This window comes from Seriola dumerili, unplaced genomic scaffold, assembly GCF_002260705.1.
Source record: "Seriola dumerili isolate Sdu_G_001 unplaced genomic scaffold, Sdu_1.0 BDQW01000138.1, whole genome shotgun sequence".
Lineage (NCBI taxonomy): Eukaryota > Metazoa > Chordata > Actinopteri > Carangiformes > Carangidae > Seriola > Seriola dumerili.
The window spans coordinates 19,997,724-20,012,303 of NW_019174393.1; the positions used below are offsets into that span (position 1 = coordinate 19,997,724).

The 14,580-nt window shown below is 42.0% G+C and overlaps 1 protein-coding gene across 2 annotated transcripts in view; it reads left to right on the forward strand.

Annotated features, from left to right (window-relative positions):
* scube1 (signal peptide, CUB domain and EGF like domain containing 1) overlaps window positions 1-14,580 on the forward strand; it is a 110,789-nt gene that overhangs the window by 30,801 nt on the left and 65,408 nt on the right. For both annotated transcript variants that reach the window (XM_022749210.1, XM_022749211.1), the window contains exon 4: window positions 5,458-5,592. In XM_022749210.1, coding sequence (XP_022604931.1) covers window positions 5,458-5,592 — 135 coding nt within the window. The remainder of the gene's footprint in view (window positions 1-5,457; window positions 5,593-14,580) is intronic.

A 14,580-nucleotide genomic window follows, 5' to 3' on the forward strand; every position in this document is an offset into this window, starting at 1 on the left:
TCTTCGGAAAACCTCAGACCCTTGTGGTGTTCTGAATGAGCCTGGGATGACAAAGTATTGTAGAAATCCGTTTGCGTGAGCGTGCAGAGAGTCGACTCCCAGATGCACTGTGTCAACAAGTTAGGGCACTAATTGATTTAAGATTGCCTAATTGTTCTCTGATTAAAGAGCGGTGCTGCTCAGTCTCTTTCTTCCTTTTGGTTTTGACTTTATTTATTTGGTTTTGGCGTGGAAACAGCTGGGCTCAATGTGGTGCTTGCTCCGTGCCCTCTGTGAATGTCTGCTGCAATTGCGTGAGTTTATTTTCCTTCTGATGCGCCCTTTTCATGTCACGGCGAGATCTGAGAGGTGGCTGCGCAGCGAGAAGTCAGCGACCATGGCGTCACAGAGAGGTCTGACATGTAACAGACAGGAGGCGGGAGAAGGAGGGAGGGAGGAGTTTTCACTGTTTCACTGTTCTTACATAGTACAGGGACACACAACAATGTGTAAAATTTAAGTAATTGAAATACCTCCACCAACATCACTCATCATCGTCCATCAACATCACCATGTGCCAGATTTCACCATTACTGAACCTGAAAGGTGTGAAAATACAAAAAAAAGCACAAACAATATCAAAGGCAGGGTTCAGTTTTTCAAGTCTTTTATGTCCGTATGTACATCACAACAGTGCCTGGTTGCTGATTGTTCCTCTTGTCCTTACTAATGTTAGAGATGGAGACAGGGTCTACAGCCCGTGTTCCCTTAAAAGAAGAATTCATCTGAAACTAATAGGAGACGTCAACAGTCTCAGTTAGACAAATTAAAAGATGGTTCACAGTCTGTCATGTCTGTATGAACAGTGAGACAGATGTAAGTGATGGGGGACGAAATCCACAGTCCTCCCAATGTTTATCTAAGTTAATATGAAGCTTCTGAATTAGATGAATGATGAGTCTATCTTCCAAAGTTTGTGATTTCAGTTCAAAATTCCAGTTTCTCAGCAGAGACACAATGAAGTCTGAGTTCAAACTTTTCAATACATTTTTTGAATATAAAGTTTCCTGTTTGTGTTGCTTCCACTTCAACTAAGAAAGGAAACATAAAGAGGGAACTTAACTAAACTTGACTAAACAGCCTGTAACACACTGATACCTGCTTCATTTGTCTGACAGACTGTAGAAGCTCAACTTGGTCTGCGCATTGGTCGCCCATCTCTTACATTAGAAAAATGTTCACCTCCATATAAAAGGTAGATGTCCATGTGTTGTTTGAGCCAGTCAGAAGAGAGGCTCAGAGACTCCTCTCTTATGATTGGCTCACTGACCAGTTGTTACTAGAGCTCCAGAGAGAAGCCTGAGAGAAGAGATTTAAAACTACAATGAGATATTTTTGGTTCTTAAAACCACAAATATATCTTCTTATGGATCAACACTTCAAATAAAACACAGAAGAAGAGGAAAATATGGAGCTTTAATGAAAATTTCCATAAGTAAATCACTTGATTTTTTAAAGTGGAATTAAATTGTATTGCTTTTGATTTATGTCACTCAGTTCATGATTGTTTAGTTATTTTTGTACAAACTGTAGTGAATGCTAACTTCTTGTATGGTCTCAGTTCAAATTGCTTCCTGAAGTACACCAACATGTCAACAGATAAAACCAGCTTAAAATGAGTTTTTTAAAGTTATTTTATGGGTAGGTTGTTACCTTTATTGTGATAGGGACAGTGACAGTAGTGACAGGAAAGTCAGGGAGAGAGAGGCAAGAAGATGAGATCACTTCACCCCCGCCCCCCCTGTCAGATGCATCCTGGGTGGGTGAAGAACAATCAAACAGAGGAGCTCCAGTTGAAACTTGCAAAAGAGCCTTGTGGCCTTTTACACTGAAATGTTGGCAGAGATTGATTGGACTTGGAGATGGCTGCATCTCTCTCTCTCTCTCTCTTTCTCTCTCTCTCTCTCTCTCTCTCTCTCTCTCTTTCTCTCTGTCTCTCTCCCCCTCCAGCTTGAAAATTAAATACATCAGTCATATTAATGACATCTGTTAAAAAAGCAGTGTGAGGAAGTGCGATTAAAAAAACAAAAACCCAGAGTTCAGTGAGGACTCCATGACTTCTGCAGCAGTAACACACCAGTGTATTTACACATGGACTGGAGGTTTGTGGATGTGATGCATGAATGAAGTCAGCGTACAGGTTGATCCGGGAATGGATGGGTCAGCAGCTCTGCAGTTACCTGGAATTGATCACAAACATGGCTGCAAAGTTAGAAAGTGTATTATAGTAAAGTGAATTATCATTTCTTGGATGTGGGTTGGTTGTGTGAGTCATGTGTGTAAATCACTAGGATCATGGTGCTTAAATCAAATCACAATACTGTCTGGAAACACTGGGGCTTTGGAACAGTAGCTGTAGCTGCACTTCCATCAGGACGGGCTGAAGCCCTGACTGCAGATTCACAATGTGAAGCCCAAATGAATCAGTGTGGTACGGAGGCAGACCTCAGGGAATGATCGGATACAGTAGATATAGCTGTTGGCAAATGTTTGTCAGAAGCTCTAACAGCTGTATACAGCTATATACCTCCACCAACACAGATGTCGTGTGTGTGGTGCTGCTGCAACATCACTGTTCACATCCTCTCTCTCTGTCCTCCCTGTCAGATCAACTCAGTGTCAGGCTAGGTGACTGTAGGAGCATTAGAGCTGGAGCCTGTTTTCTTCTTGGTTTTTTCAGGTCCTTAAGTTCATGTATGAGTTGAGCAGAAGGAGAAAAGATGAGGATAGAGGAACAGCTTGAAAGAATGAGTGTAATTTTAGAGCTTGTTATCCAGTGGACAGTACATCTGTATCACTGGCTCTCTGAGCAGTGTGAGGCAAACAGGAGAAGATGAATTGACCATAGATGAAGAGCACAAAGACCCTCCTCTCCTGCTCTCCTCCTCCTTTCTACCACCAGGGAGAAGATGATGCTGAAGTCCAGAACAGAGACAGTTGAGAAAGGAGCAAATGCACTTACAATCATTTCCTGTCCGTGTATCACATGGGTTTCTCCACCTCCCCGCCCCTGTAAGAGACCAGCAGCAGGTCTGAGTCAGTTCACTCATATAGGAGAAGTGAACGTGAACACAGGTTTTGATTTTGATTTTTTTTAACCGAAATAAACATATTATCCATTTTTCACAAGCCACAGATCTTCAAAACATTCTGATGGTGAAATTATATTTTTCAGAAAAATTTGGATGAAATTAACTTTGTTCGAGACCTGTCTCTGTCTCAGCAACAAACTCTCATGAGATCTCACCACACAGATCTCTCTGTCGGTTCTGATCTAGTTTACTGCCGACATCGCTTTCCAACCATATAAACAGAGGTTAAGAGGGACCTATACGTGCAACCATGAATTAAAAGTTTAAACTGAAATAAAACTTGTTTCATTGTGTAATAATACCATTATTGTTGTTATTATTATTGAAGTGCTTTTGGAGGGAAAACAGAGAGTATTAGACTTATAGACTGATCTTGTACTGGGTTGATCAGATATAAGCCAGCAGATAAAAACGAGCGGCAAAATCAGCTGTAAATTCAAACTGTATCCAGTGTTGTAATGTATTGTTGTTATGTTTTGACATGAACAAGCAATCGTGACCACGCCCACTTAGGAAACAGGAGGTGTATTACATTTCTTACTATTGGCACTACTTGTAATGTGTGAGCTTTTGTTATAGAGTTATATATAACTGATTAGATTTTGGTGGTCAAAGGTCAAAGGTCAAAGTCACTTTGACCTCACAAAACATGTTTTTGGCCATAACTCACAAATTCATTCACTAATTATGACACAATTGAACACAAATGTGTAATGAAATAAAATGATGTAGTGATGATATTTGATATCCAAAAAGGTCAAAGGTCAACTTCACTTTGACATCATAATGCTCTGCAGAAACACTAATGCTGTAACTCAGGAAGGATAAATTGTGACCTGTAATTTGGCTGGTTGGGGAGGGAAACAACCATGAGGAGGTGACAACATACATCTGTAACATGTTGATGATTGGTGGAATAAAAGGCTCCATGGATGACTACAGATGTGGATGGAGGGATAGAAAGAGACAGATGGAGGCTGAGACAGAGACATATTTAGAGCAGGACAAGGATTTTCATGCTTTTGCACTAGCGACAGCTAGAGGCGTTATGTCTCAGGTTGTACGTCTCATTCTCGTGGACACGATATCTCAGTAACCCCTGGAGGGAAGTCCTTCAAATTTGGCACAAACATTCAGATTTTGGTGGTCAAAGGTCATGGTCACTGTGACATCATTATGTTCTGCAGAAACACTTCTGGCTATTATTTAAGATGGTGACCATATTTCCTGACACTTGGCTGATTGGTGGAGGAAACAACCAGGAGGTGGTGATTCTAGTATAAAGGTGCTACAGGTGGAAAGATGCTGGAGCTTTATGTTTTGGCTCAGGATGGGGAGGAGGTTTCTTCAGATGAGCGGAAAAATAGAAGAGGAAAATCTGTATCTGTGTTCTCTTTGCACTTTTAGTTCTTACTAAATTTCTCATTGAGAACCAACCAATGTCGCTTTCAAATGACAGGCCAGGTACACCAAGGTGATCCCCCACCCCTCCCATGATGGCATGCTTCTCACCCTTCCTTTGAGTGTTGCCATTCAGAGCACATGCCTCCAGATGATGATATTTTTTACAATTTTCTACAATTCCTACCCAGTTTACCTGACACATCCCTGAACCAAACTTCAGTGTCTTGATGCAACCATTAGATAAAAGAGGATATAGGCCAAGGCCAAGGCTAAGAGTGGACATCATGTCCAGCATGATGACAGCGAAGTAGACCTGATGTTTTAGATCAGCCATGTGTCTCAGCAGTGTGTCTGTCTACATCAACATCAGAACTGCAGACTAAACACAATGCAAAGTCATCCTGGTCACACACACACACACACACACACACACACACACACACACACACACACACACACACACACACACACACACGCACACAGGGGCAGATCTGTATGATCCCTGTTAAAGTCAGTGGAGGGTGTCACATATTTCCAGTTGACTTCAGTCCTATTGGACGTTTACTGGCCTCTTAGTGGCACAGTGGGGCCTATAAATGCATTCATGCACCAGTACGTGCACACACTCACACACTCTGTAGACACTCACCACCCCCGTTACGACCTAGCGCTTGGTGTTTGATTTAGTCACCTATGGTGCCAGGATCAGACTCCTGTCAGGACACCCTGTCTGCCGCTCTGTGTGTGTGTGTGTGTGTTTGCGTGTGTGTGACCCTCACATTCCTGACTCTGGTGTCATCCTCTCACCTGACATTTCCCGGCACATAAACTGTCACTGACATACCGTATGTTTGTTTTGTTTGTTTTGTTTATCCAACACGGCTGACTTCATCTCTCTGTCTGTCTCTCGTCATCTGAACAGATGTGGACGAATGTCTGGACAACAACGGTGGATGCCAGCAAGTGTGTGTCAACACCATGGGGAGCTACGAGTGTCAGTGCACAGAGGGATTCTTCCTTAGCGACAACCAGCATACCTGCATCCACCGCTCTGACGGTAAGACTGGGACAGACTGAGAGACTGGGACAGACTGAGACAGAGTGGGACAGATAGAGACAGACTGGGACAGACTGAGACAGAGTGGGACAGATAGAGACAGACTGGGACAGACTGAGACAGAGTGGGACAAACTGAGAGACTGGGACACACTGAAACAGAGTGGGACAGACGAGACAGACTGGGGCAGACTGAGATAGACTGGACAGAAGGGGACAGATAGAGACAGACTGGGACAGACTGAGAGGATGGGACAAACTAGAAAAACGGAGACAGACTGAGACAGACTGGATAGACTGGACAGACTGAGAACATGTTTTATTTCAGGTGTTTTATAAAAAGATTCTTGGTGCTTATTGGTCAGTATTTATCACAACACAGGGATCATTATGTGGTCTTAATGTCCCAGGTTTGTGGTGAATGGGTCTCTGTGGTAGAATGACTTGCAGAGGTTTAGTCTCATTGTACTGAACGTCCTGGTTGTTGAATGTGTTTTTTCAGACATGGTATTTCTGTAAACATGAGCCTATGAGCACAGGCAGACACACTGACTGACATTATAAGTCAGTGGGCAGAACACAGACATGTCAAAGGCTCCTCGGCCCTCCTACACACAAACAAGAAACACTTGTTTTACATCTCTCTGTGCTCACTTTGTGTCTCTTGGTAGCTGCTTTGTGTTTCTTTCTAGTCTTTGTATATCCTTTTGTTGTTGTTTTGTGTTTGTAGTCAGTTTTGTGTCTCTTTGTAGTTGTGTTGTCTCTTCATCAGCTGTGTCTCTTTGCATCTCTTTGTATTTCTTCTGTCTTTTTGTAGTTGTAATACAACTCTTTCTGCTCATTTTGTGATTCCATCTGGTAGCTTGTTTGCATTTCTTTGGAGTTGTTTTGTGTCTCTTCATAGTTTGCGTGTCTCTTTGTGTCTCTCTCTCTAGTTGTTTTTCTTCTCTTTGTAGTCATTTGTGCTTTCTTGTAGTGCATTTGTGTCCCTTGGTAGCTGTTTTGCATCTCTTTGTAGTCCCCATGTGTCTCTTTGTGGTAATGTTATGTCTCTTTGTAGCCATTTTGCATCTCATTCTAGTTGTTTTGCATCTCTTTGCATCTTTCTGTAATTCTTATAGGTCTCTTTGTAGTCAGTTTGCATCTCACTGTAGTTTTGTGTTTCTTGTAGTGCTTTCGTGTTTCTTGGTAGCTTATTGCATCTCTTTGTAGTTGTGTTGCCTCATCATAGTTGTTTTGTCTCTTTGTAGACTGTCTCTTTGCCTCTCTTTCTAGTCATTTTGTGTCTTTTTGTAGTTGTTATACATCTTTTTCTATTCCATTCACAGACATCTTTTTCTGATCCCTGTGATTCATTTAGTGTCTCTTGGTAGCTGCTTTGCATTTCTTTGTATTCATGTTGTGTCTCTAGTCATCATTTTATGTCTATTTGTGGTCATTTTTCATCTCATTGTAGTGGTGTTGTGCCTCTTTGTGGCCAGTTTGTGTTTCCTTGTAGCCTTTTGTGTCTCTTGGTAGACACTCAGTGTCTCTTTGTAGTCATTTCATGCCTTTTTATATTTGTTTTGTCTATCATCATTTGCCTCTCTATGTGGATATTTATGCCTCTTTATGGTTTTTGTAGTCAAAGAGCCTTGGGGCCCCCTGATCCCTTGGCCCCCTGGGCCCATCCCCACAGTATTGGCCATATGCTTATGTGTAGACTGAAAACTTCTTTGCATATGGCCAATCAAAAACTGGTTTTGGCCACAGTGCTAACATGGCTGTGGGGGGTGTCAGCTGGTCCAGCACTTTGGTCCAGACTGAAATTACTCAACATCAGTGGATGGATCACTGTGATATCTGTTCACATATCCATGGATGATGAATCCTATTGACTTTCCTCTAGTGTCACCATGAGGTTTGTGCCTAAGTTAAATGTCAGGACTTGTGATGAACTTTGCTGCAGACATTCATAACACACTGATATAGTTTCTCCTGATTGCACATCTGGAGCCATTATCTATCTATCTATCTATCTATCTATCTATCTATCTATCTATCTATCTATCTATCTATCTTGTCATTTATGACTAATTTCCTTCAAAAATGAAATATTCCCATCAGCCTGAGCTGTACTCTGTGAAACTAAGATGATGAATGTGATAAACATTACAGCTGCTAAACATCAGCATTTCATCGTTATCTAATGTGACTGTAGACTCTTCGTCTATCAGCTTTGTCCTGTTCTTCAAGCCTCTCCTCATATACAGTATATACTCACATATATATTGGATTTGTGTTAAATCATCCCAAACATTACCGTCATGTTTGACCTAAGCCTGTAAGTGAATCAAATATCAGTCAGTTTGAACAACATGTCTTGTCTTGAGGCCCTAATTGAATATTTTCACTTGTACTTTATTCTCATTTTGAAATGGATCTCTCACTTACGGGTCGCTCTTTACTGTCGACTCCTGAAGTCACTTCCTTCTCTTACTGGTGTGTGAGCCTGTCAGAGAGATCAGAACAGTGACTTGGCCTGCTGCCCTCCACACCCATACTGATAGACACGGGTTGTGACCTTTGACCTGTCACATCTGTGATCCGGTCTGATTTCTTCATATTTTTTGAGCCCTCTCTCCCGGCATCCCTGACCCATCATGCCTGTCGCGTTTAATTTATGGGCTTTACATGGGGCGCTGAGGGAGCTGTGATTCTGAGGTGAGGAGGCGTTGCTTTCTCCTTCCCTCCACTCACACACACATTCTCTAAGTACAATACTCGCTTGCATGCAGCTGTGAATGGAGACAGTGTGGCACTCAAGTTCAAAGACATGAGAGGACAGTCATCTGTCATCTTTGTAATGGCACAAAAACAAGACACTGGAGGAATGTGGCACGGGGGGATGAGGACCGAGGGGGAGGAGGGACATCAAATAGAGGAAGAGGCAGCAGCAGTGTGACCTCCCCTCTATCCTCTGAGCGCTCACAGTCATGTGGTCAGTGTGAAGGCGTGTTAAAAGCCAGCGTCAGGACGTTAGAGGATTCTCTGTGGAGATGCTCAGAGAAAGAAGTGAAAGAGACAGAAATAGATGAGTGTTTGCCCACTGGAAACCCCAGAAACCAGTACATGAATATCTTTCGCTTTTCCTCTCTCTCTGCTCTGCCATAGCTCACAATGGAGGAAACAAACTGAAAGAGACCAAGAATCAGAGTTTATATGGAAAAGTAAATGGGAAGTCAAATGGAAAAAGTTTCATGGACTAATTTCCACTCTCCAGCCATAAAAAATGATATTTCCTTCTTCTTTAAAAAGAAAAAAGAAGCTAAAACTGTGTATTTGTGTGACTCCAGTTCAATAAATAAATAAATATTTCTTTTCTATCATTAGCTGAGCTGTACGGAGCAGTATGAGTCCACCCTCTCCTCCATGGTCTGAAGGTTTTCTAGATCAAAGCTGTTACTGTGTGGAGGTGTAGCTGCTGCTGCTGTCACAGGGATGTTCACAGTAAACAAGCAGTGAAGATGCTTGTGGTGTGTTGCTGTTGCCTTGCACTGGCAGCCTGTCCCCAGCCTGTAACCACCACCACACAGCCCTCCACCCCGTCCACAGATCCTCAATCAGACACTTGTGTCCTCTCCCTGTCCCGGACAGGAATAGCAGCAGCATCTCGGCGTCCCACAGGAATCTCCTTACGTGCTTTTTTTCCATCCTCCACCATGGCTCGCTCTGCTCCCGTCTCCAGCTTCTGTTTTCCTTTTCACTCTTTTTATCATCTGCTCAGAACTCTTTTTCTTTCTCTTTCTCCTTCTCTCTCAGCTTTTTTTTTTGCATCTATTGCCTTCCAGAGGTTCAAACTGTTTAAAGACAATCTGACAACATGCTTTCCTTGCACCATGTAAATGCATCAGGGTTTTGAACTAATTAGATAGGCCATTTTGACTATCCATGTATCTGTTGCTCTGGCTGGTGGCGCCTAAAGTAGAGTCCATTCCATTTTCTGCTCTGTTTATGTTGAGGATGTTTCCGTATCGATTGGACTTTAAGTGATTTTGAACTTTACTGATGTGACCAGATGTGTTCCTCATTTCCTCTGGAAGATTTATTTATTTATTTATCATAGTAGCAACTTCAGATCCACTGGTGGAAGGTAACCAACTACTTAAAGTGGCAGTTGAGTTTATTAGACGTGGGGTTGTATGAGTTACTGATCTATTGTCAGTGTGTTACCTGCGGTAGATTCAGAGAAACATGTTTTAGACATTTTAAAAAATATACACAGAAAAAAAACTAATATCAGTTCAAGTGCTGCTTTATTTTGAATGTTTTCACCATTTTATCTGCCTTCAAACAGACGTTACTTTGGAACTATATTTTGCGACATGTTGAACTACCATATTTCTACAGCGCACACTGTATTATTCTGCAGATCAGCTGTTTGAGTCAGACAGATCTAAGAGTAGGTGCACTTGTGCGTAGGAATACGATAGTTCAACGGTTGAAAAAATTCCAAAGTTAAGGTCTGTTTGATAGGTGAAAGGGGTGAAAAATTTCAAAATAAAGTAACCCTTCAACTGATATTTATTGCTTCTCTAAACTGGGAGCTGATCTGAATCCCCTGCAGATAAAACACTGACTATATATCAGTACCTCAAACAACCCCACGTCACATATACTCAACTATCACTTTAACAGTTGTGAGATACTTTACTTTTGTCTTTATGCTTATACTTTACTACACTTTACTCCATTGTAATGAGATTTTCAGGGTAAACCAGATCAAACCACCAGTGGTTCCCAACAGTTTAGCCTTTTGTTTGGCTGGGAGACTGGCCACTTGGAGACTTTCACTGCAGTAAAGGGTCTCAGTACTGACTCTTAGATCATCTCATTTAGGTGAATCTCACATATTCACTCTGAAGTGGAAGAAGTTTTTGTGTTATAACAAAAAATTTATAGTGAAATTGCGATTAAAATGAATTTTTACCAGGGTTTCTCAATATTATATCAATTATATATATAAAACAATTATTAGGCTATAAAATATTAATAACTTCTCCAATAATATGATAATAAAAATATGTTATTTAACCTTGTCAATGATAATAACAACTGTGATAATTAATAACTACAGAACAGAGGGCTTTTGGAAAATTATAATAAACTGCTTGACTTTAGAAAATAAAATGAAAAGTGTAGCTGGACTTTTTTTCATATGATTCTTCTTATTTTTAATATATTAATAAACAATCTCAACACATTTGAACAGTTTTAACTCCTCCTTTTCTGTTTCTTTCCCTGTTCTATCACACTTTTCACTCACTGACTCGAGTCACAATGATTGGCTGGGCAGCGTCACGTGACCAGTGCCAGAAAGGCTAGAAAAGCCGTAATGTAATAATTCTCAGTCATTTAAAGGTCATACACATATGGATAGGACTGTGGTCAGCCTGTTAGTCACCTCCGATTTCTATCTTTGACAGGTTTCCACACAAACCTGCTGACACTGAAGTTTGGGGTCAAATGATTTGGATCAAGACCAAATCATCCTCCTTAAACCCCCATATATGTCACCTGTCCCTACCAGAGGTGCACCATCAGGAGAGGCACACCAGGGAAAGGTTTGGGGCAACCCAGTGGAAAAGGGGTCCCCAATGACCCCTCATAATGGTGAATTGGCAACTCTAACCCCCTTTAAACCTCCCATAAAGACTCTATAGAGTGCACTGCTGCATAAGTGGGGCCCCTGATGATGTGTGCTGTAGTTAGTGTCTACTGATAGTCTGCATGTGAGGCATTCAGGGAGGATCTGTAAATTGCAGCGACTGCCAACAGTCTGCTTGACCTGCATGCCTTGGATATGATCTATGAGAACGTAGCAGCCGCAGGTATACCAACCTTTGTGGTCGCGGATACAGTAATCAGCACACGTTAATGTTGAAGAACAGTCGAACACCCATCTATCTTCCTAACGCTGACTCTTTGCACTATGTCACCTGACCTCCCCCTGTGTTCCTGTCATAATTACTACCACCAGTAGAGGTTGTCTAACAATGAAACGTAACTATGGGCTGTAATAACCTGCTGCACAGATGACCTGTGGGCTGTTTTCCACCAAACAGTCTGCAGACCCTCTTCAGCAGGTAAAACAGGTCACACCTACTGTGTATTTTCCTGTGGGGGGTTAACCTCATCATGTTCATCTCCAACAACCCATGGAGAGCCCATACAACAGATTTTAATTGGCTAGTATATGATGATGATGATGATGATGATGATGATGATGATGATGATGATGATGATGTGTGTCAGCCAGTCTGCTGAAGATGTGTGGCAGGAAATAGACTGGTCCTTTGCCGTTAATCTCACCTTGACGTGCCACATTCACCATAACTGCAGCAGTAGGGAGTTCTGGGCTTCAACCAGCATCTCAATTTATAGTCTGGTCCATACAAATTATTGCACTCCACTGTTTTGTGTGTGTGTGTATGTGTGTCTGTGTGTGTATGTGTGTGTATGAGTGAGAAGGAGAGACAGTTTGTGTTAGGTTGTTGCTTTGCATATGGTAAGTGTCAGCTCGCGGCTCATTTCTTTCTCCCTGACACTCGCCTGGGGGATAATAAAGCCTAGCAACAATTGTTTGTTCCATTATGGTGTGTTTCCACTGTTGTGCCTCACAGCTCTGTCTGAAGCACATCCAGGCAAGAACCAAAACTTTGGCCCGTCAGCCCCCAAACATGAGTTGGGAAACAGCTCTCCCAGCAAATGTTCCTGATCTGTCATGACGTGGAAGAGCTATGACCACATGAGTCAGGTATGGCTCCAGGGCCCAGCGGTGACAGAAGGAGAGGCTCATTTCCACTGTGGGGATGAAAAAGCTGGTCAGTGAAACTGAGTTACCTGCTTGAAACAGGATTAAAGTGTGTGAGTGTGTGTAGTGTAGGTGTCATTTAATAAAGAGTTCTCTGTGTTGCAGTTGTGTGTGATTTGCAGCAGCAGCAATGCTGATTAGTTGCAGTGCAGTATTAGATATCGCACCGATGCCTCAGAGCTGACCAGGTCTGATTTATGAATTGTGCCTTTTGGACAATGCAGTCTTGGCCAAAACCGAGTGAAAACAATACGCTTGTAAATTCTTCCCTGAGCTCAACACCAAAGTTCCTGGCAAAGTTGAAGTTGGCAACGAGTCGTGAATTTTAAACACCATCTCATTCAGACGCGACGGCTGGCGCTCCAGGAGAATGTGGGGTCTGTGAGTGGATTAGTCGAGTCTTAACAGTGGACTGTGGACAAGAAAAATACACTTTTCTGATTGGAAAGCAATTGAGACAGAACCCTGAAACTGTAGAGCTGCTGTGAAGATTTTTAAATTCCTTCCTGTTTGACAGTTTGAAAATCATTAGGTGGGGGCTCAGCCCTGAGAGGGTGGGGGTGGGGGCGGCTCCATGTGATTTACGGCCGAGCCGGCCGTGATGAAACCAACCCGTCAGCAGCTCCTTGAAGGATTTATTTAATGGTTGGGATTAGAATTAACAGGAGGCGATGGTCTGATGCTCCAACATGCAGGACTCTTAGTTCAGTGGGATGTGATGAATTTAGGGCTGAATCTGACCCTCACTTTCATTCATTTTCATCAAGCTACTGATTTTTCTTTCTTAATGAATCAATTCATTAGTCATTTCTAATACAGAGCTCGCCAAGTTTGGACTTCCTTACTTGGGAGTTCAACCTTTACGAGTTCAACTCAGAAGTCCAAACTCCTGAGGACGGAGGACTGTTTTCAACTGGAACAGCAGCGTTCTTCATAATATCAGCAGCTCAGGACAGTACAGGTTACACTTCAACACACCTGTTCCTGACTGTACTGTGACTAATTCATCTAAACTCAAATCTCCACAAACAGAAAGGAAAAACAGTGCAATGAAAGATACACCTCATATTCAAACTGTAATGTTCAACAACTTCAAGTGATACAATAAAAGTCCTAGGATGAAAATTGTTTCAGCTTTGAGCCTGGCTCAGAATCTCTGCCATTGTCATTATTTGGTGCGAAATGCATTCTGGGATAGTTAGCATCCTGGATATAAAGGGCGGAGTGAGAACAGTTCCTGACATTTGATCTGCACTTGGATGGATGTGGACTTTGAAATGGAACAGTCCTTGGTCTGTGACTGATGATGTTTCATAACAACAGAGAAGGATGCAGGTTGAGAAATGGCTGAGATGCTTAGAAACTTCAAAATAATTTGTTTTATCCAGAAACTGAAGATATTTAGTTTAAAATCATATATGACAAAGAAAAGCAACAATTTTTCACATGTGATCGAGTTGAAACTGAAGATGTTTCTCATTGAAAAGTGAAAAGTGTTTGTGTCGTTTCACTGATCAATGATTCATGATCGTAANGAAAGCAACAATTTTTCACATGTGATCGAGTTGAAACCGAAGATGTTTGTGTCGTTTCACTGATCAATGATTCATGATCGTAAAACATATCTTGTAATGTCCGTGTCCTTAATGTCAGTGTGTTACAATACAATTCATACAGCTTAGAGTTGTTAAAAAATACATAGAAATGCACATGCATAGATCTGCTTGCAGCTGCAGTGTATTCAGTTAGTTAGTTTAATACTGATTATAAATACTAAATGGGGGAAATATGACACATAACAGTATAGACCATGTGTTGAGAAAGAAGACGGCAGAGAGAGCAGTGGATTGTGGGAGCAGGGGATGGGGGAGGAGTGCATGTTGGGGGGAGAGAAAGAGAAAAATAAACAGAGAGAGACAAACATGGAGTGGACCGATGGAAGCTGTGTGTTTATTTGAAGTTGTGCAAGGAGAGGAAGCAGACTGAAGCTGAGGCTGCTGCACACACACACCCACACACACACACACACACACACAGATGCACAAACATGCATTCATGCACAAACACTCCCACACTGACACTCACGTGCACGCCCACATGCACATCCTCCTCATGACGGAGGAATTCTCACTTTAA